Source organism: Thamnophis elegans, chromosome Z, assembly GCF_009769535.1.
Source record: "Thamnophis elegans isolate rThaEle1 chromosome Z, rThaEle1.pri, whole genome shotgun sequence".
NCBI classification, from domain to species: Eukaryota; Metazoa; Chordata; class Lepidosauria; order Squamata; family Colubridae; genus Thamnophis; species Thamnophis elegans.
This window is the reverse complement of record NC_045558.1, coordinates 131,466,958-131,490,233: the sequence shown is the minus strand read 5'-3', so window position 1 is coordinate 131,490,233 and position 23,276 is coordinate 131,466,958. Positions and strand designations below refer to the sequence as shown.

The following is a 23,276-nucleotide window of genomic DNA, read 5'->3' as shown; positions in this document are numbered from 1 at the left end:
CACCAAGACTTTATAATACATTTGCATACTATATTCATCCAATTGAAAAATATTGTCCCTATTCCATTTTGTCCACTTCAGGGTCTTTTCCTTAATTTGTTGGTAGAGTACATTCAGATATTTTATCAGACTGCTCAATCAAAACCACTATATTGAAGGGTCTATTTAGGATTTTTTTTTTTACTTCTTACAAAGTACGTAAGCTTTTCTGTAGGAAGCATGCCACCGAAGAGTTATATATGGATCCAATAATAGAGAGGAACTTGCTAGATCTTTACATCTATGTCTTTCAGAGAAATAAGTATATTATTTAGAATTGCCATTTAATGTCTCCATGCACCAACAAACTGCTTGCATATATTTGGTTTGGAATATCTAAAAAGAAAAAGAAATATGTGAGCTCAATAATAGTAACTGTGAAAGGGATCTTGGAGTACTAGTGAACAGTCGTTTAAATATGAGCCAGCCATGTGCTGTACCTGCCAAAAACAACAACAACACAGTTCTAGGCTGCATAAACAGAGGGAGAGTATCAAGATCACATGAAGTGTTAATACCACTTTATAATGCCTTGGTAAGGCCACACGTGGAATACTGCATTCAGTTTTGGTCACCACGATGTAAAAAAGATGTTGAGACTATAGAAAGGGTGCAGAGAAGAGCAATAAAGATGATTAGGTGACTGGAGATGAAAACATATAAAGAACGGTTGCTGGAAGTAGGTATGTCTAGTTTGATGAAAAGAAGGACTAAGGGTGACATGATAGCAGTATTCTGCTATCTCAGGGGCTGCCAAAAAGAAGAGGGAGTCAAACTATTTTCCAAAGCACCTGAGGGTAGGACAAGAAGCAATGAGTGGAAACTAATCAATGAGAAAAGCAATTTAGAACTAAGGAGAAATTTCCTGACAGAACAATTAATCTATGGAATAACTTGCCTCCAGAAGTTGTAAATACTCCAACTCTGGAAGTATTTAAGAAGAGATTGAATAACCAAAAGTGGTGTAGGGTTTCCTACCTAAACAGGAGGTTGGACTAGAAGACCTCCAAAGTCCCTTCCAACTCTGTTATACCATTCTATTCAAAATACATAGTGGACATTTCCATTTGTAATTAGACTGCCAGTGTTCCAAATAACATCCAAAATTAAATCAGAGTCCAAGGCAAAGTATTGCTCAAAGTTCCAATTTATTAAGAGAGTCATGTTGGCACATATGAGAAAACATGAATCTGAACTTCCTGGGTTTCCTCCACCCAGTTGAAAGTTCATGATCTTGCCCCCACACCCACAAGTCCATCACATGGTCCAATCTTCCACTGCAATGCTGGCAGTTCCACCCATCCAGTTCTTGTCAGGTGGAGAAGTGTACAAAAAAAGGATGACCTTGGATTCTTGAAAGGAATTTTATTTTGGCTACATAGCATTTTACTTTGTACCATCCACCCTCCCATTTTCCCCCATTAGAAACAGCATAGTAATATAATAGAAAGTGTGGCAGGCCAAAGATCCAGAAAGGAATGTGGCTGCAGGCCTGACAGGCAGCCTCTCTTCAGAAGAGAACCGGTTCCTGAAAGAGATTAATGTAGGGGTTAGCATAAGAGAATGAAACCACTGCTCCTTCCTCACAGGGGGACCCTTTGGCTTATCGGGAAACTTATCATGGAATTGTTTTACTAACTTATCCACTTTTAGGTTCCAACTTTTCACCCAAGTACCTTCGTTCAAATGGTACCCCTTCCAATGCACTAAATATTGTAAACAATCCCTATACAGACTGGAGTCTAAGAATTTTTTCACCTCATAATGTGTTTCCCCTTCTATCACTACAGGAGGAGGGGGGCTGGGTGGACAGTCTTATGCTGGACCCAATTACTGGCTTCAATAAATTACAATGAAATACTGGGTAAATTTTCCCTAGAATTCTGGGTAGACTGAGTTGAAGTGTAACTGGATTAATTATCTTCACTATTGGGAATGGACCCAGAAATTTTGGGCCAAATTTCTTGCTAGGAATTCTTAATCTTATGTATTTGGTAGCTATGAAAACTTTGTCCCCCACATGGAAGGGGGGGTTGGAGCGAGCAGTATTTATCAGCTTGCTTCTTGTAGGCTTCTGCCACTTCCACTAGAGCTTTCTTTCTATTGTCCCATCCTTTCTTTAGCATGTCCATCCATTCAGTCAAAGACATGGAGGAGGGAGGTTCTCTTGGCAGCTCAGGCATGGGAACAAATTCCATGCCACTGATAATTTGGAAGGAGTTAATCCAGTGCTGCTGTGGACCGCGTTGTTGTATGCCACTTCGCTGAAGGGTAGCAAGTTCAATCAGTTGTCTTGCTGACACTGCTCCGTTCGTGCTGGGATGAAACACTGAGCTCAGTCCTTGTGTGGACCCAATGGACTGCAAGAACTCTCTCCAGAACTTGGTGGTGAACTGGTCTGAAACGATCCTCTTGGGCACTTCGTGCAGGCAATAGATGTGTTTCACAAATATTTTTGCTAATTTCTTTATGGATGGCAACCCTGAGCAAGCAATGAAATGTGCCTGCTTGGAAAACAAATCAATAACTGTCCACATTACTCTATTCCTACTGCTGTCTGGGAGTTCAATGATGAAGTCCATTGCAATCTCTTCCCATGGTCAGTTGGGGCTGGCCACTCGTTGTAGTAGTCCAGGGGCTCCCAGCTGTGTTTTCATTATTGCACAAGTAGCACAGCTTTTTATGTACTCTTCCACCTCCAATTTCATCTTTGGCCACCAAAATTGATGCCTGGCGAGGTGGATCATTTTTAGGAATCCAAAGTGGCCTCCTAGTTTTGCATCATGGCTTTGCTGTAGAACTTCTAGCCTCAACCCCACGGGGATGTACAGTTTGGACTCCCTCCAGGCTAAGCCATAGTTCATCATTAGGATGTCCTTGTTATTGTTGAGCCACAGGTCTGCTGGGAGTGCTGATTTCATCACTGTTGTCAGCTTCTCCTGGCTTCGGGTGGTGACTTGGGTCACCTTTTGGTGGGAGGAAGAAAGGATGGGATGAACAACTTCTTCCTTCTTACTGTCGTACTGCGATTTTCTTGACAAAGCATCTGCCAACAAGTCCTTCCCTGCAGGGATGTGTTTCAGTTTGAATTTTAACCTTTGGAAGTGTTTTGCCCACCAAACTTGTTTTGGAGATAGTCTTTGATGGGCTTTGAGAGCTTTGAGGGTTTTATGATCAGTCCATCACATAGTCCAATCTTCCACTGCCATGCTGGCAGTTCCACCCATCCAGTTCTCGTCAGGTTAGAGGTGTAGAGACAAAGAATGACTTTGGATTCTAGAAAGGAATTTTATTTTGGCTACATAGCATTTTACACTGTATCATCCTCCTTCCCATTTCCCCCCATTAGAAACAGCATAGTAATATAATAGAAAGTGTGGCAGGCCAGAGATCCAGAAAGGAATATGGCTGCAGACCTGACATAGATGTTCTTTCAATTGGGAAAAAAGTGTAACATTGTAGTATTTCTTCATTCACCTTTTGAGTTTTCACTTTTACAAATTCGAGAAGGAGCTGACCTTTTCTAAGTCTCCCCCCTCCCAAAACACCCTCAAATACTTTGCCTTTAGTTGCAGACTTCAATTGTCATGGAACTGCAAAATTGGCAGACATTTTTATTTAAAACAATCAATATAAAATAAAGCATATTCCCCAGGCACATCATGCCAAAGATTCCACAAGTATGGGATGATTTCCCCTATCATTATCAAGTTCTCCATTATTAACTCCAAGCCCCAAAAGGGATACAAGAAATAGATCATGGCAGTGAATTAAAACTACACTATACGTTACCTTGTTTCTGTGTAGGATGAGAGTAGAGAGATAAGATGCTCTCAGTTTTATTCTTTGCACATTATGTTGCAGCCTATTCTGCAGAATGCTTTTATTCCTTGCAACCCTACTAATGTTATTGCCTCATGTCACCTGCAATATTTTTCTTGGTAAATGTACTATGAGGGACCCACTCCTTTTTAATCACAAGAAATACCATTCAGAAGATCTGGTTATTGGTGGCATAACTTCTCAGATTTATATATTTTTCAGCAAGATAACATTCATAAAGAAGCCATCTAAGGAAATTGTTGATGATTTAACGTAATTATTTTTATTATGTAGCTAAGTGATAACTGGCTCATTCTTCCCAGTTATTTGATATATAAAAGTAAAGAGTGGAATTGATTTGGATGGGTGGTAGAAACTATTGCAGCACAAGGGAATAGCTTTAAAAGTGCAGGAAGGGAATCTGAATTTACATGCCATTCCCTTTCCTGGAATTGTAACTTTTTAAATGTTAGATAACAAATAGCATTACTAATAGTGTTAATAGATGAAAAATTGTGAAATGAAAAGGTAGTAAGATAGTGGAAAAGATAAGGGAGGATAATATAATTAAAAATAATTCTATTAAACATAGGTTACATTTTTGAATTGCAATAAATCCTTGCATGAGTGATGACAGATTATAACATATTAAAGGAATGGACTCTTCAATCTAGTATTTTCTTCTAAATAATGTTTTCCATCTAAAAGTTTAGATAGCTTTCCTTTCCTTTCCTTTCCTGCATTTTTGCATCAGAATTTAGCTCTCCACATGGTATGGAAAATCCAGGTACATCTGATTCATATTTTCTCATCTATAGCATTGGCATGTTAAAAAATATGTACAAGGATAGAAAGCAAAATATGTACAGGGATAGAAAATTCAATTTGAGCATTGAGAATCTGAAAAGATGAGGCTCTCAAATGAATGTTGTCCTTAGATTATATTCAGATAAGGCTTTAGCTTTATTAAAACTGTATAGAGTTTTCCCTGATTTACAGCAATAAAATTAAACCTCCTGAATTTGATTAAAAAAAATAAACCAGAGCATAGTAAAGTTCTTATTTGGAATCATAAGTATTGTAAAAGAAATAACATTTGTTAACAAATCCCATTTCAGAATTCAGCTTCAGAATTTTCAGCATATCCTGGCCTTGGAATTTGCTATCAAAGAAATCAATGAAAATCTCCAGATCTTGCCTAATATCACATTGGGCATACATGACTGTAGTAGCTATTTTTTGGCAAGATTGATCTATCTGGCTTCCATAGAACTTCTCTCTTCAAAGGGAAAATTGATCCCAAACTACAAGTGTGATCTCAAGGACAATGTGTTAGCTGTTCTTGTTGGACCTACTGCTTTCATTTGTCAGTCCACATCAAATGTTCTCAGCATTTACAAGATTCCACAGGTAAAATATACTTTTCAAGAAAGATGCACAGAAAAAACATATCTGATTTGTCTATAGAAATTGTTAAATGAAATGATTATTAGGGGACTGGAGGCTAAAACACAGGAAGTATACTTGCAGGAACTGGGTATGTCGAGTTTAATGAAAAGAAGATCTAGAGGAGACATGATAGCAGTGTTCCAATATCTCAGGGGTTGCCACAAAGAAGAGGCAGTCAAACTATTCTCCAAAGCACTGGAGGGTAGAACAAGAATCAATGGGTGGAAACTAAGCAACTTAGAACTAAGGAGAAATTTCCTAACAGTTAGAACAATTAATCAATGGAACAACTTGCCTCCAGAAGTTGTGAATGCTCCAACACTGGAAGTTTTAAAGAAGAAGTTGGATAACCATTTATCTGAAGTGGTGTAGGGTTTCCTATGTAAGTAGGAGGTTGAACCGGAAGACCTCCAAGGCAATGGTGAAATTCAATTTTTTACTACCGGTTCTGTGGGCATGGTTTGGTGGGCGTGATGTGGCTTGGTGGGAGTGGGACCCCATCCACATAGTTCCCCTTTCCATATTCAGTCCAGATTTTTTTTTCACTTTTTCTTTCAGTAGCTTGTCAGCTCCATGCCTTGGTTGCCTAGCAGAGGGAGCTGAGCCCTGTAGCTCATTTTGTGCAGAATGCTGAGTATGTGATCAACAGTTTCATCAACTTCTTTGCAAAGTCTGCATTTGGCATCATCAGAGGATTTTTCGATTTTGGCCTTAATGGCATTTGTGCGGATAGCTTGTTCTTGCGCAGCCAGGATTAGTGACTCTGTTTCTTTCTTTAATGTACCTGTTGATAACTATAACCAAGTTTGTTCACTGTCCACTTTATCTTTTATTTTTTCCAGAAATTGGCCATGCAGTGCTTTGTTCTGCCAACTCTCCATTCTTGATTTTATCACTTCTTTTCTGTATTCTTGTTTCATCTGTTGGGCCTTCAGTAGATTTTTGTTCTTTACTTCGATTAATAGATGTTCTTGACTTTCTTTTAAATAATCAGCCAGTGCATGTTTTTCTTCTTCAACTGTTTGCTTCACTTGCAATAATCCTCTGCCACCTGATTTTCGGAGCAGGTAGAGTGTATCAGTATCACCACGTGGATGTAAACTGTAGTGCATTGTCATTAGTTTCCTGGTTTTTCGGTCCAAAAGGTCCAAATCAGCTTGTGTCCAGTTAACTATACCAGCTGTGCATCTTATAACTGGTATTGCCCAGGTATTTATGGCCTTGATTGTATTTCCACCATTCAATTTAGATTTCAAAATTTTCCTAACTCTGTTGGTGTACTCTCGCCTGACAATAGTTTTTACTTCTCCATGCTTGATGTTATCCAACTGCAGAATGCCTAAGTATTTGTAGGCTTCATTTTCTTTGCATTTAATTAATTGGCCATTGAGCATTTCAATTCCCTCACATGCAGTGATTTTGCCCCTTTTTATGGATACAGTGGCGCATTTTTCCATGCCAAACTGCATTGAAATATCGGTGCTGAATACTCGGACTGTGTTTGTCAATGATTGGATTTCTATTTCTGACTTTCCATAGAGTTTCAAATCATCCATATATAGTAAATGCGAATTTTTTTCAGCTTCTTTGGCTGTTTGGTAGCCTAATTTCATTTTTTAAAAAATTACTGATAGTGGGATCATTGCGATGATGAAGAGAAGAGGTGAAAGTGAATCACCCTGGAAAATTCCTCACTTGATATTAACCATTCTGTAGATCTCATTCCCTACTGCCAACTCAGTTCTCCATTGTTTCATCGCCTTTTCAGTAAAGGATGTAATATTTTTGCTAATGCCAGTTGTTTCTAAGCATTTTATGATCCAACTATGTGGCAGTGAGTCAAATGCTTTTTTGTAATCAATCCAGACCATATTCAAGTTCATTTTTCTGTTCTTACAATTTTCTAATATCATTTTATCAATTAGAAGCTGATCTTTTGTGCCCCTGCTCCTTCTTTTGTTGCCTTTTTGCTCTACTGGCAAGATGTTGTTTGTTTCCAAATAATCCATCATGTTATCTGCAATAATGCCTGTCAGTAATTTGAAGGTTTTTGGCAAGCATGTTATTGGTCTATAGTTTTCAGGTGTTGTTCCTTTAGTTGCATCTTTCTGAATCAAGTATGTTTTTCCAGTTGTCAACCATTCATCAATTTGGCCCTTTTGTAAAATTTCATTCAGTTGCCTGGCCAATATTGCATGTAAACTGGTCAGATATTTGAGCCAGAAATAATAACAACAACAACAACAACAAAAACAACAACAACAATAATAATAATAATAATAATTATACAATTGTATCACAGCGGCCAGTTGTTTCGCCAGATTTGGCATTGGTTACTAGTCGGGCCCCACCCGGGGGCCTAGGACGTCGTAACGTATTTTCGTAATATGCGTGCAGATCCAAGCAGTGCGGCTTTTTGCATTTGACTGAGGGTGATTTTGTCAATTTTTAACTGTTTTAAATGTAATTCCAGTGCTTTTGGAATAGCACCCAGTGTGCCAATTACCACTGGAATTACCACTGCTGGTTTGTGCCATAGTCGTTGAATTTCGATTTTTAAGTCCTGGTATCTTGCGATTTTTTCATGTTCCTTCTCGGCGACCCTGCTATCACCTGGTATTGTGATGTCTATGATTGTGACCTTATTTTTCTCAACCAGTGTGATGTCTGGTGGATTATGCGCCAGTATTTTGTCAGTTTGTATACGGAAATCCCACAAGATCTTGACCATCTGATTTTCGGTGACTTTTTCAGGCTGATGTTCCCACCAGTTTGTTGCTGTTTGAATATTATAATTTTTGCATAAATTCCAATGGATCATTTGTGCTACTGAATTGTGCTGCAATTTATAATCAGTCTGCACGATTTTTTTACAGCAGCTGAGTATGTGATCAACAGTTTCATCAGCTTCTTTGCAAAGTCTGCATTTGGCATCATCAGAGGATTTTTCAATTTTGGCCTTAATGGCATTTGTGCGGATAGCTTGTTCTTGCGCAGCCAGGATTAGTGACTCTGTTTCTTTCTTTAATGTACCTGTTGTTAACCATAACCAAGTTTGTTCACTGTCCACTTTATCTTTTATCTTTTCCAGAAATTGGCCATGCAGTGCTTTGTTCTGCCAACTCTCCATTCTTGATTTTATCACTTCTTTTCTATATTCTTATTTCGTCTGTTGGGCCTTCAGTAGATTTTTGTTCTTTACTTTGATTAATAGATGTTCTTGACTTTCTTTTAAATACTCAGCCAACCTCCCTTTTAGTTTACATGGGCCTTCATCACATCAGCATACTTCCTAAACCCCAATGCCATGTCCTCCCCATTACTATGGCAGCTGATAGGAAGCATGCATCAAAAGGAAAACCCATGCTGGAGATCCGGCTGACGGAGATTTGGAGATTTATTTATTTGTTTGTTTGTTTGTTTTTGTTAAGCATGTATAAGATAATAGATATAAGTATATACAAGATTATGAATACATGAAATGGATATGAATAAATGGGGTTGTTAGGACAAGGAGGGTAGGCATGTTGGTGCGCTTATGCACACTCCTTACAGACCTGTTAGGAATGAGATGAGGTCAAGAGTAGACAGTCTAAGATTAAAGTTATGGGGGTTTGGGAATGTAACAACAGAGTCAGGTAACTCATTCCAGGGATTGACCACTCTGTTGCTGATGTTGTATTGCCTGCAATCGAGTTTGGTACAGTTTACCTTAAGTTTGTATCTAGTGTGTGCTCAGGTATTGTTGTGGTTGAAGCTGAAGTATTCATTGACAGGTAGGACATTGTAGTAGATAATTTTATGACCAAAGGCAGTGTAATTCTAAATTGTCTAAGCCCAAAATTGCAAGTCTGGTGGCATAAGACATTCTATTGTGAGCAGTGGAGTGGAGGACTCTTCTTGGGAAATATCTTTGGTTCACTCAATTGTGTTAATGTCCGATATGCAGTGCAGGTTCCAGACAGATGAGCTGTATTTGAGAATTGGTTTAGCAAATGTTTTGTATCCCCTGGTTAATACTACAGTGTTACAAAAGAAGAAGGGATCGTTAGCGAGAGTCTTTTGTTTTATACTTATTTTTTTTCACTTAGTAAGATCTCTCTCACTGATTGCCACATGTGGCTTTGTTAAGCCACATGCTTAACAAAAACAAACAAACAAACAAATAAATAAATCTCCAAATCTCCGTCAGCCAGATCTCCAGCATGGGTTTTCCTTTTGATGCATGCTTCCTATCAGCTGATTGCCACACCACATCTATCTGCTAAGTGTGTTTTGAATAACTTCTCATATTTGATTGTCATAACTGTTGGATTTCACATGTAATTTTCTCAGCTCACGTATGGCTCTGCTCCGGTGATAGATGTCAGCACACAGGCTGTTTTCTTGCATCAGACATTTCCAAATGAAGATCTTCAAATTAAGGGGATGATCCAATTGTTGCTCTATTTTCAGTGGGTATGGATTGGGCTGATTGTCCAAAGTATTGAGAAGCGAGACAGGTTTCGACAGAACAGGCTTGCTCTATTTTCTCAGGAAGGTATTTGCTTTGACTTTGTGGAAGAGTTACCAAAAGGATCTGTTTCCACTGAAATTGTAGGCTCACTTACACACTATATCAAAGTTTACACAGTTACCATGAGGAGCAGGGCCAACATTGTCATCATCTATTGTGAAAACCGGGAAACATCTGTATTGAGAATGCTGCCCTATATTTCAGAATTTGAATACAATGTAGTGAAGAGAAAAGACAAAATTTGGATAATGCCAGCCCAGATGGAATTCTCTTCTGCCCCTTTTCAGAGATATCAGAGCATGGACTTCATCCATGGTTCTCTGACTTTTCAAGTGTCCTCAAAGGATCTCTTAGGATTCAAGAGATTTCTTCAGATGAGAAAAGTTAGTCTCGCCGAGGAAGACAGTTTGATCAGGATATTTTGGGAAAGTGCCTTTCAATGTTCTTTCTCCAATGCCAAGTTAGAGGAGGATGCTGTGAATCAATGCACAGGTGAGGAGCAGCTGGAGACACTTCCTCAGGCAGTGTTTGACACCAGGATGACTGGACAGAGTTACAGTGTCTATAATGCTGTCCATGCTGTGGCACATGCCTTGCACGCCCTGCTTTCATCAAAATACCAACTCAAGGCAAGAGGAACTGGCTCAGACCTTAGGACATGGAATCAATATGTGTGGCAGGTAAGAGTAAGAAGTTGAATGCTCTTTGTACTTTAAGTAGGAACGATTAATACAACTAGATAGAATCTTTTGCTACTATGTTTGCTTTGCAAACCCTGCTTTCACCCCAGCACAAATGAATGTCAACCAGAAAAGTTTCCAAAGTGAGATTTTTGAATAAAAATGTGTGGCAGTTAAGAGGGGGATTAATTCCCTTTCCATGTTAAGCAGGAACTATCAGAACCATAAGATAGAATGCTCATGGAGATGCCCAGTCACCAGATCATAGTTTCTCAAAGATGCTTTTTCAAAAGGCAACTGAACTATGTTTTTTTTTCCTCGAGGAAAATGTTTCGCTTCAGAACTGAAGAAGTTCAGAACTGAAGAAGGATGATTAGGGGAATGAAGACTAAAACCTATGAAGAATGGTTACAGGAACTGGGCATGGCTAGTCTAGTGAAGAGAAGGACCAGGGGAGACATAATAGCAGTCTTCCAATATTTGAGGGGCTGCCATAGAGAAAAGGGGGTCAAGCTATTTTCCAAGGCACCTGAAGGCCAGATAAGGAATAATGGATGGAAACTGAACAAATAGAGATTCAACCTCGCCATGGCTAATCTAGTGAAAAGAAGGACCAAGGGAGACATGATGGCAATAGTTCCAATGTTTGAGAGGCTACCACAGAGAGGAAGGGGTCAAGCTATTTTTCAAGGCACCCGAAGGCCGAACAAGGAACAATGGATGGAAACTGAACGTGGAGAGATTCAGCCTAGAAATAAGGGGAAACTGACAGTGAGAACACTCAAGCAATGGAATAGAAGTTACCTTCAGAAGTCTTGGGAGCCTCATCACTGGAAGCTTTCAAAGGGAAATTGGGCTGCCATTTGTCAGAAATGGTGTAGGGTCTCCTGCTTAAGTGGAAGGTTGGACTGCAAGACCTACAAGGTCCCTTCCAACTCTGTTAACCTGTTAAATCTGTCTGTTATAATTTTCTTGGATGAAACATCTTCCTCAAAGAAAAAAAAAGTCATAGTGCAATTGCCTTTTGAAAAATCATCTTTGAGGCATCATGTCAAACACTTTGATAAAATTTTGACCGTTATTTTCAATAGGATCACAAAACAGCAATAAGGATTGTATCAAAATATTCAACCTGATGTTTCAAAGGTGCTTTTTCAAAAGGCAACCAGATTATTATCTCCAATATAATCACACAATGTCTTATTTAAATTAAATATGTATATCAGCGAGACCAAGACTTTTGTAAATGCTATATGCTAATTAAATTAAGTTAAATTAAATTAAATCACACTGTTTGAGAAACCTGCAAAGGAAGAGAAAGGAAAACAAAGAGAGGGTGAGTGGAAAGGAGGAGAAAGAAGATATTGAGCTGAAATTGCATCTGGAACGTAGGAGGAAAGAAGGAAAGGAGGGAGGGAGGGTGGAAGAAGGAAGGAAAGATTCCATATAGATACTTGAAATGAATAATGATGAATACCATTTGGCAACCTAAAATAAATAACGATGTAACATGCTATAATGACTTAGCTATTATTACCCTATATTAAATTAATTTTATATATTCTTACCACTTCTAATTTATTTTTCTTTAGCTTCATAAGTACCTGAGAACTGTTTCCTTTAACAACAGTGCTGGAGAAAACATTTTCTTTGATCAAAATGGGAAGGCTGCAACTGGTTTTGATGTTATCAACTGGGTCACTTTCCCCAACCAATCCTTCCATCGAGTCAAAGTTGGGAAAGTAGATCCATTTGCTTCCCCAAACAATCTGTTCTCCATTTCTGCAGACAGTATTATCTGGCCCACTACATTTAAGCAGGTAGACTTTGAACATAATGTTGGAAATGGTTTTCTCCTTATTCATATCATTCTTCAATTTTCATACTTTTGTTCTAATCGTTGTGAATGTGTCCTGTACACCAAGTTATGGAATGGGTCCTACTGTCCAAATGAACAAGGAGTAAAAGAACTTTAAAAAAGTATTCAAAAAGCATTTATTTTAATTGCATGAAAATTAGTGGGGAGGGCAGTCAAACGGTTATACTTAGAAATTGTATATTCCATGCTATTAATCAAGAAATTCAATAAAATCCCCTATTCAAGAAACTTATGGTATGTTCTAATACTAATATTAAGACATTCTGAAATGCCCTATCTGTTCTGACCCCCAATCCGTATGGTGAGTCATGCCAACACAAGATTACTGCTAGACAATTTATTCACAGTAAATTAACACACTGACAAGACTTTGGCAGCAACCCAGACTTCCACAGATAAGAAATACACACGAGAGCTTCTCCAGCTTTCGTATATTAGTTGTGTCCTGCAAACAGCCTCCTCCCAAAGTCTTTTCTTATATACTCTCTTGGGAGGAGCCTAATCACAACCACCTGGTCCCAATTATCTTCTGTATCTGCATAATTGCTGTTGGCGCTTATCTGCCTGCCTTTGCCTGGCGTCTGGGACTAACTCCCTTAGCTCCTGCCCACTGCTCCAGGGCCTGGCGTCAGGGACACACTCCCTTTGGCTTTCACCGCTGCTCCATGCCTCAGGCGCCTCCTAGTGGCCAACCAGCCTCTCTGGTCCCTGCTTGGAGTCTGAACCCTGTCCAGGGTCCTCCACCTCTTCCAGAGCCGACTCATAGGGTCCCTCGCTATCGGAGTCTGTTTGCAGCTCCAACGGCTCCTGCTGGCCACAACATCTATCTATCTCCATTATAAGATAACATTAATCTCTCTTCTAATCTTAAAACATTCAGATACAAACAATTCAATAAATCCAGATTGTCTACAACAAGGAATGATGCACTTCCTATTAAATGAGAAGGCAGAGTCTGTTATAAAGAACCCAAATTTGGTGTTTATATATACATATACATACATAGGTACATACACACACACACACACACACACACACACACACACACACACACATACAGTACACATATCCATAATATATATAAATGGCTCTTTGTGTGTGTGTGTGTGTGTGTGTGTATTCCAGCATAACTCTGGAATGCCTTGAGCAATTTCAACCAAACTTGGTACAAAGATAACTTACTCTCTGGAAACAAATACTGTGGGGGTAAGAAACCCCTAACACCTGTGTGTGTGTGTGTGTGTGTGTGTGTGTGTGTGTGTGTGTGTGTGTTACAGCATAACCCTTGAATGCCTGGGCCGCTGAAACGAAAAGGTATACATTATATCTATATAGTCAAATATAGTCACAGTATTTTTGACAATAATAGTGTGCATTAACATTATAGTGTTAGGATACAGCCTGTTGTGCCTTATGATGGTGTCTACTGTGCAGCACAGTGGAGTTTCCATGGTAACAGTTTCACAGTATTCCACAAGGGGTCTCCAACCTAATACAGAATTAGAATAAATACCTGGGCAATGCCAGATTATCAACCTGCAAATAAATGCAGGTTCCCATGTCCATATCACATGGCAAGTTTTCAATCTGTTTGCTTATCTTTGTGGAATAAGGAATGTAGTGAAAATTGTAATATTACTCCCTTTTTAAAAACTCTATAATCCCTTAATTCAGGGAGGAGTCAGGACAATTGAATGGAGCTCTAGCAAAAATCATAATATTATATATAATTAATGCAAAATCTTAGTGAAATGTAGTGAAAGTCATAATAACAGTCTTTGCAAGTATTTATGATTACAATAGTTATGATCCATGGTGGAAGAGTGGTTAGAATGCAGTATTGCTGGCTACCTCTGTGACTGCTGGCTGCCAGAAGTTTGCCAGTTTGAATCTCACGAGGCTCAAGGTTGACTCAGCCTTCTATTCATCTGAGGTTGGTAAAACGAAGGACCCAGTTGGTTGGGGGCAATATGCTGATTCTGTAAACTGCTTAGAGAGGGCTGGAAAGCACTGTGAAGCGGTATATAAGTCTAAGTGCTATTGCCAATAGAATGGCATTTTTAGCAATAGCAATAGCACTTAGACTTATATACCGCTTCATAGGGCTGAAAGCCCTCTCTAAGCGGTTTACAGAATCAGCATATTGTCCCCACAGTCTGGATCCTCCTTTCACCCACCTCGGAAGGATGGAAGGGTGAGTCAACCTTGAGCCGGTGAGATTAGAACCGCTGAACTGCAGATAACAGTCAGCTGAAGTGGCCTGCAGTACTGCACCCTAACCACTGCACCAACTCGGCTCTTTAGATTAAGATGAACATTGATTTCAGAAGATGTGAAATAGAACATTTATTTCTTGTACAACTTTGGATTTGCCAAGTGACTAATTTATTCATGACATACCCAAATAGAAAAAAAAATCTGAAATGTATAAGAAAAAATGTGGGATCCATGTACTTGAAATGCAGGGATTTCTGAATATTAAGAAATAGTTTCTGAATATTCCATTATTGGTTTTCAACAGGTGCAACCCGTTTCTGCCTGCAATGATCATTGTGTTTCAGGTTACAGTAGGATCAAAATAGAAGGGAAACCATTTTGCTGCTACAATTGTCTTCAGTGTCCAGAAGGGAAAATCTCAAATAAGGCAGGTAAGAAATATCATAAAAGGAAAATCCTAATATGATTTCCAGAAATCAAATTATGTTTAATAAGAGTCGTAATTTGAGATAGACAGGCCTACTATCATCATCATCTTCTTCTTCTTCTTCTTCTTCTTCTTCTTCTTCTTCTTCTTCTTCTTCTTCTTCTTCTTCTTCTTCTCCTCTCTCTCTCTCTCTCTCTATCTCTATCTCTATCTCTACCTCTACCTCTACCTCTACCTCTATCGGTCGATATAGATATACAGATACAGATACAGATACAGATACAGATACAGATACAGATACAGATACAGATACAGATACAGATACACAGATACAGATACAGATACAGATACAGATACAGATACAGATATAGATATAGATGATATAGATATAGATATGTAGGTCTTTGGTTATTCGGGTTTTCTCCCGCGTAAAATTGGAAGTGTCTGGGCGACGTTTCGATGAAGTCTCATTCGTCATCTTCAGGCTTGTTTGCTCGGCTTGGTGCTTCCAGGAACAATGTGAGATCTCGGCTGTTTCTTCCTTTTAACTGCCAGTGGGGGTTTGAGCTGATTCAGTGGGAGCTTGGCTGTGTTCTGATTGGGTGGAGGTGTGTTCTGATTGGTTGGGGGTTTGTGTTTCATGTAAGGATAGGAGGGGTTTAAAGTGGCTAATGGTGCAGTTGCGGTCTGGCTTCTGGTCCTTGGTCGTGCCTCATCATCAGTGTGGGTTTTTGTCTGCTTTCTTTGTGGATGTTTGGTGGTGACATCCTGTGTGGCTATTGTGAGTGTGGGCCTGGTGTCATTCCTCATGTTAGGGACTCGTTTGTCAATAAGGGCGGGCTTCCAAATGGCTGGCAAAGATCTCACATTGCTCCTGGAAGCACCAAGCAGAGCAAACAAGCCTGAAGATGACGAATGAGACTTCATCGAAATATCGCCAAGACACTTCCAATTTTATGCGGGAGAAAACCCGAATTTCGTATTTCGTATTTCGTATTTCGTATTTATTTAGCATTTATAGGCCGCCCTTTTCCCTGAGGGGACTCAGGGCGGCTTACAATAGTAAGGGAAAGGGGGTGAAAGACAAATTACAGAGAAAAAAAAATGTGAGATAACTAAAAAGTACTAAAACACAACATTCACTCAGCATTCGGGAGGGGCAATAAAATTTATCCCCAGGCCTGACGGGCTAGCCAGATCTTGAGTGCTGTACGGAAGGCCTGGACTGTGGTCAGGGTACGAATCTCCACGGGGAGATTGTTCCATAGCGTCGGAGCAGCAACTGAGAAGGCTCTCCTCCGGGTGGTCGCCAGTCGGCACTGACTGGCGGATGGAATACGGAGGAGGCCCGCTCTATGCGATCTGATGGGACGCAGGGAGGTTATTGGCAGAAGGCGGTCTCTCAGATAGTCAGATCCACTACCATGGAGCGCTTTATGGGTGGTAAGTAAGACCTTGAATTGCACCCGGAGATCCACAGGCAGCCAGCGCAGCTCGCGGAGGATAGGTGTTATGTGGGCAAACCGAGGTGCGCCCACGATCACTCGCGCGGCCGCGTTCTGTACTAGCTGAAGTCTCCGGGTGCTCTTCAAGGGCAGCCCCATGTAGAGCACATTGCAGTATTCCAGCTTAGAGATCACAAGGGCTCGAGTGACTGTCGTGAGAGCCTCCCGATTCAGGTAGGGCCGCAACTGGCGCACCAGGCGAACCTGGGCAAATGCCCCCCTGGTCACAGCTGATAGATGGTGATCAAAACTCAGCTGTGGATCCAGGAGGACTCCCAAGTTGCGGGCCCTGTCTGAGGGGTGTAAAATTTGTCCCCCCAGCCTGATTGATGGTACGGTGGTCAAATTATTGGGAGGAAAACACAACAGCCACTCGGTCTTGTCTGGGTTGAGCACCAGTTTGTTTGCTCTCATCCAGTCTTTAACAGCTTCCAGACCCTGGTTCATCACGTCCACCGCTTCATTGAGTTGGCACGGGGCGGACAGATACAATTGTGTATCGTCCGCATATTGGTGATACTTTATCCCGTGCCTCCGAATGATCTCGCCCAGCGGTTTCATGTATATGTTAAATAGGAGGGGGGACAAGACCGACCCCTGTGGCACCCCATATGTTAGGGGCCTCGGGGACGATCTCTGCCCACCCACCAACACCGACTGCGACCTGTCCGAGAGGTAGGAGGAGAACCACTGCAAGACAGTGCCGCCCACTCCCACCTCCCGCAGTAGTCGCAGAAGGATACCATGGTCGATGGTATCGAAAGCCGCTGAGAGGTCAAGGAGAACTAGGATGGACGCAAAGCCTCCATCCCTAGCTCTCCAGAGATCATCGGTCAATGCGACCAAAGCGGTTTCTGTGCTGTAACCTGGTCTGAAGCCGGACTGGAAGGGGTCAAGATAGTTTGCTTCCTCCAAGGTACGCTGAAGCTGGAGAGCAACCACTTTCTCAACAACCTTCCCCACAAAGGGAAGGTTGGAGACTGGACGGTAGTTATTAAGAATAGCTGGATCCAAAGACGGTTTCTTCAGAAGGGGTCTCACCACCGCTGCCTTAAGCTCGGTGGGGAAGTGCCCCTCCCGAAGAGATGCAACAACAACCGCTTGGATCCAGCCTCGTGTCACCTCACTGCTGTTGGCAACCAGCCAGGAGGGACACGGGTCCAGTACACAAGTGGAGGTACTCACAGCTCGCATAGCCTTGTCCACATCCCCAGAGGCAACTTCCTGAAACTCAACCCAGAGATGGTTTGCCAAGTCTTTCCCCTGTGTCTCAGCTGGCTCTGCAAGAGTGGAGTCCAGGTCCGCTCGAAACCGGGCAACTTTGTCCGCCAAGAACTGAACATACTCCTCAGCCTTACCCTGTAAGGGGTCCCCCGTCTCCCTCCTATTTAGGAGGGAGCGGGTTATCCTAAACAGGGCGGCTGGGTGGGACTCGGCGGACGCTACCAAGGAGGCAATGTGTGTTCTTTTTGCCGATCTTAAAGCTCGAGTATACTCCTTGGTGCATGCTGTTACACGTGCCCGGTTCAATTCGGACCTGTCTGATCTCCACAAGTGCTCTAGGCGTCTCCTCCGGCGCTTTATCTCCCGGAGCTCCTCGGTGAACCAAGGAGGCCTCCGGGGGCCGCTGACCCGGAGGGGCCGTAGTGGCGCAATCCGGTTTAGAGACCCTGAAGCTGCCGAGTGCCAGGCAGCGACAAGGGTCTCCACCGAACTGTGGGCGAGAGTATCTGGAATAACCCCAAGCTCCGTCTGGAACCTAACAGGGTCCATCAGTCGCTTGGGGCGGAACCATCTGGTCGGTTCCTCCTCCCTACGGTGGGGGTTTGGCCTCCGGAAGTCTAGCCTCAGTAGGCAGTGGTCTGACCACGACAGGGGTATGATCTCATTACCCCTCAGACCAAGGTCATAACTCCACTGCTCCGAGAGGAATACGAGGTCGAGCGTGTGACCCGCTGAGTGGGTTGGGCCTCGAATTACCTGAGTCAAGCCCATGGCTGTCATGGAAGCCATGAACTCCTGCGCTCCATCAGAGCGTTCACCGAGCGAAGGCAGGTTGAAATCCCCCAGCACCATAAGTCTAGGGAACTCAACCGCCAGCTCGGCTACTGACTCGAGAAGAGAGGAGAGGGCTGTTGCAACGCAGTTGGGAGGCAGGTACGTAAGCAACAAACCCACTTGACCCTTGAGGTCCAGCTTCACCAGTAGGGACTCACACCCGACAAGCTCCGGAGCAGGGATCCTACGAGGTACTAAAGACTCCCGGGCTACTATAGCCACACCGCCACCCCTTCCCTGGGCCCTCGGCTGATGCAGCACCTGAAATCCATCTGGGCACATCTCTACGAGGGGGACTCCTCCCTCCGTGCCCAGCCATGTTTCAGTAATACATGCCAGGTCTGCGCCCTCATCAATTATCAAGTCCCGGATGAGGGGGGCCTTATGAACCACAGACCTGGCATTTAGCGACAGCAGCCTGAGACCAGGGTCCTGATCATTCGCGCCATCTGACCTTGGAGTGGGACTCCTAGGGCCGGAAGGAGGGATCTCTGTAATATAGCGAACCCTCCTTCCCCAATGATGGCCTGCCCTAAAGTCCCCGCCATATCTGCCTCTCCCTGAATAACCAAAGACCTACATACTAACACCCGCGAAAACCTCAGAAAACAGATATAGATATAGATATAGATGATATAGATATAGATATAGATATAGATATAGATATAGATAGAGATAGAGATAGAGATAGAGATAGATAGAGAGAGAGAGAGAGAGAGAGAGAGAGAGAGAGATAGAGATAGAGATACATGATATAGATATAGATATAGATATAGATATAGATATAGATATAGATATAGATATAGATATAGATATAGATATAGATATAGATATAGATATAGATATAGATATAGATATAGATATAGATGGTAGCAGGGCAGTGGTGAGTTTCAAAAATTGTTCGAACCTACTCTATGGGTGTGGCCTCCTTTGTGGGAGTGGCTTGCTGCCCATGTGACTGGATGGGAGTGGCTTGCCACCCATGTGACTGGATATGAAGATGCCGACGACACTTGTCAGAACCACCTTAAATTACCTCACACACAGCACTGGCAGGCATAAGAATATGATGTAAACTTGTTTTTTAAAAGGCATCTTTGGTTTGCGTTAAAACAACTTCAACACACGCAATGTTCTGATTGCACCACAAATGCAGTAGTCATCTTACCTTTCACAGAGGCACTGAGTTTTATAAATATGAGCATGATAGCGTAGAATAATCATATCCAAGGACCAGTGGTGGGTTTCAAAAATTTTTGGAACCAAACTTGGTATCTCTTCTATAGGTGTGGCCTGCTTTCCGGGTCCACTGGTGGAACCTCTTCTAACCGGTTCAGTAGATTTGACAAACCGGTTCTACCGAATAGGTGTGAACTGGTAGGAACCCACGTCTGTAGCGGGGGGATAAAAGGCCCCACTTTGGGGCAAAGTGCCAAGAACAGAGGGCAGGAAAGAGGAACACATGGGAGGGGGAAGGGAGAAGCCAGGGATGATGGGCATGGGAGTAGGGGGAAGAATGGCCCCTCTCAATGGCTCCCTATCAGACAAACATTGCAATATCTATAAATACCCAGGCAATGCCAGGTCATCAGCTAATTTTAAAATAAAAAAGTTCTAAAGTAGGCGGAGTGCAAGAATTCTTTTTCATCTAATATTATCTTCTCAAATCACCTTTCCTCAAGGGCATGCTTGATCATGACTTCCTCAGAATACAGCAGTGAATATTCCTAACTTCACACACAGGGATTTTTCTACATAAAGATCTCCTAGTTTGTGTAAAGGAAGCTGAACATGGGGAACAGAAAGCAACAATTAGAGGACTAATGGGAAAATAAACATAATCAAATCTAGTATTTAAAAATCTTCCTCCTACTCTGTTTACCAAATAAAGTATTGGCCAGCTGCAAAGGAATTTTGAAAAAAAAAATATAGTACAATGTCTTAATCATGAAAAAGTAGTTGCCTTCAATCATACAGAGCAGTGATGGTGAATCTTTTCAGCACTGAGTGCCGAAAAGTGTATGTGTGTGTGTGTGTGTGCCGGTCACCCATGCAACCTGGAAGAGGAGCTGCAAAGGGGGCATGTGTGTGCATGCACATGCCGGGAAATGAATTTCTGGTTTCCAGCACATGCATGCACACTGGCCATCTAGTCTTCAAGTTACCAGCATACATGCGTGTGCAAGGGTCAGCTGGCCAGCCCACATGCCATCAATTTCAAGCAATGCCGCATGCACAAAGGTCAGCTGTTTTCACCCTCCCCAGACTCCTATAAAGCCTCTGGAGCCTGGGGAGGGTGAAAAATGCACACCAAAAATGGGGGGGAGCACTGGTCATGTGCGCATGTGCACTTTGGTCGTGCGCACAGCATTATGGGTGTGGCACGCCCATGCACGACCCCCCCTGCACTCCCCCTGCTTTTTGGCATGTGAGCCAAAAATGGTTCACCATCACTGCCCAAATGGCTGTCTATTTGTCTTCTTAAAAATCTCCAGTGATGCAGCACCCACATTTTCTGGAGGCAAGTTGTTCAACTAATTAATTGTTCTAACTATCAGGAAATATCTCCTTAATGCTAGGTTGGTTATCTCCTTGATTAGATTCCATCCATTGCTTCTTGTCTTGTCTTCAGGTGCTTTGGATAAAACACTGAGCCTCTTTTCTTTCTGGCAGCCCTTATATATTGAAACTATGTTATTATTTCACCCCTAGTTCTTCTACTCATTAGACTAGACATACCCAATTCCTGTAATCATTGTTTGAATGTTTTAGCCTCCTTTATCAGAAAGACTACAAAAGTATGTAAACAATCAGACTTCATTATTTATTTATTTATTTGGGGTTCAAAAGTTTTATTTCTTTTAAAACAAACATTTCATCATTCCTCAATCAGTAAGACATCGAAGTACAATTTTTTGTGTGTCAAAATAATTCTAGTTTACCACCAAATTCTTGTCTAGCCTAATGCATACCCCTCACTCCCTCCACCCAACCCCCAACCCCCCCTCCTCCTTCCCCCCCCCCAACTTCCCAGAACCCGTACACGGTATGGATTTTTAACAAACACAGTCTAAAATCTATTGAAAAAAATAAAGAAAGAAATTAATGACATTTTACATTGACCTTAGCTTCTTCTTGCTGAACTAACTTTAAACAATTTAAATCATTTCTGATCTTAAGCATAGGCTAACGGGAATTTCTTGGTCCCGTATTTATTTTGTATATAGTCAATACATTTTTTCCAGTCTCGTTTATATCTCTCATTTGAGTGATCTTTAATATATGCTGATATTTTAGCCATCTCGGCTAAGTTTGTAACTTTCAATGTCCATTCTTGAGTTGTAGGCAAGTCTTCCTTCTTCCAGTATTGCACCACCAACAGTCTTGCTGCCGATTTCAGACTTCATTATTCAAAACACATGAAAGTCTAAATGAAAAGAGCTCATTTGCTTGTTTTTATCATTTATTGTAGTGGATCGTGCCTACAAAGAGAGAGGTGGTGTGATGGATTGTAGTGAAATAGGGAGTGGGACAAGATAAAAAACAGGCTGGAGTTGGATCAAAGAAAGAGAAAGAGGTTTATGATAGCCACTTTCTAGAATCTCCCAGGTTATATCCGTGGAGTTAGAGTAATGTAGGTTTACTCTAACTCCACGGATGTAATATTCTTTCTACATGGTATAAGCAAATAAAGAACTGAAGGTTTGCTGTTCTCTGTCATTCCTGGACTGGTCATGACACTTATAAACCTTTAAATATGACTGAAATTATTTATTTTTCAGATGCAGATGACTGTTTTTGGTGTTCAGAAGATCGATATCCAAATAAAGCTCAAAATGCTTGTATTCCAAAACAGATCACATTTTTGTCATATGAAGAAATCTTGGGAATCACCTTGACCACTGTTGCATTCTTCTTTTCTTTCATCTCAGCTGTGGTGCTGGGGATCTTCATTAAACAGCGGGACACTCCCATTGTCAAAGCCAACAACAGGAACCTCACCTATGTTCTCCTCATTGCTCTCCTCCTCTCCTTCCTTTGCACTTTCCTCTTCATTGGGCAACCAGAGCAGGTGAAATGTCTCTTGCAACAAACTGTTTTTGGCATCATCTTTTCTGTAGCCATTTCTTGTATATTGGGGAAAACAACCATTGTTGTTCTTGCTTTCATGGCCACCAAGCCAGGCTCCAAAATGAGGAAATGGGTGGGAAAAAGACTGGCTTACGCTATTGTCTTGGGTTCCTCCCTGGTACAAGTCAGCATTTGTAGTCTGTGGCTGGCAATTTCTCCTCCATTCCCAGATTCAGACACATATTCTGTATCAAAAGAAATTATTTTGGAATGTAATGAAGGTTCATCCATCATGTTTTATACTGTCCTTGGTTTTATGGGGTTCTTGACTATTATCAGTTTCATGGTGGCTTTCCTTGCTAGGAAGCTGCCTGATAGTTTCAATGAAGCCAAATTTATCACCTTTAGCATGTTGGTCTTTTGTAGTGTCTGGATATCATTTGTTCCCAGCTATCTGAGCACTAAGGGGAAATATATGGTGGCTGTGGAGATCTTTTCCATTTTGGCTTCTGCAGCTGGATTACTGGGTTGCATCTTTGCCCCTAAATGCTACATTATTGTTCTGAGGCCTGATTTGAACAGAAAGGATCAGCTGATAAAGAAGCAACACTGA

The 23,276-nt window shown here is 41.6% G+C and overlaps 1 protein-coding gene across 1 annotated transcript; it reads left to right on the top strand.

Moving 5' to 3' along the window:
- The first annotated feature begins 3,991 nt into the window (after positions 1–3,991).
- Positions 3,992–23,276, top strand: LOC116521816 (vomeronasal type-2 receptor 26-like). The gene is made up of 6 exons (XM_032236466.1): positions 3,992–4,134; positions 5,094–5,271; positions 9,646–10,506; positions 12,099–12,326; positions 14,907–15,033; positions 22,375–23,276. Exons 1-6 carry the CDS (start codon positions 3,992–3,994, stop codon positions 23,274–23,276), a joined length of 2,439 nt encoding a protein of 812 aa, XP_032092357.1.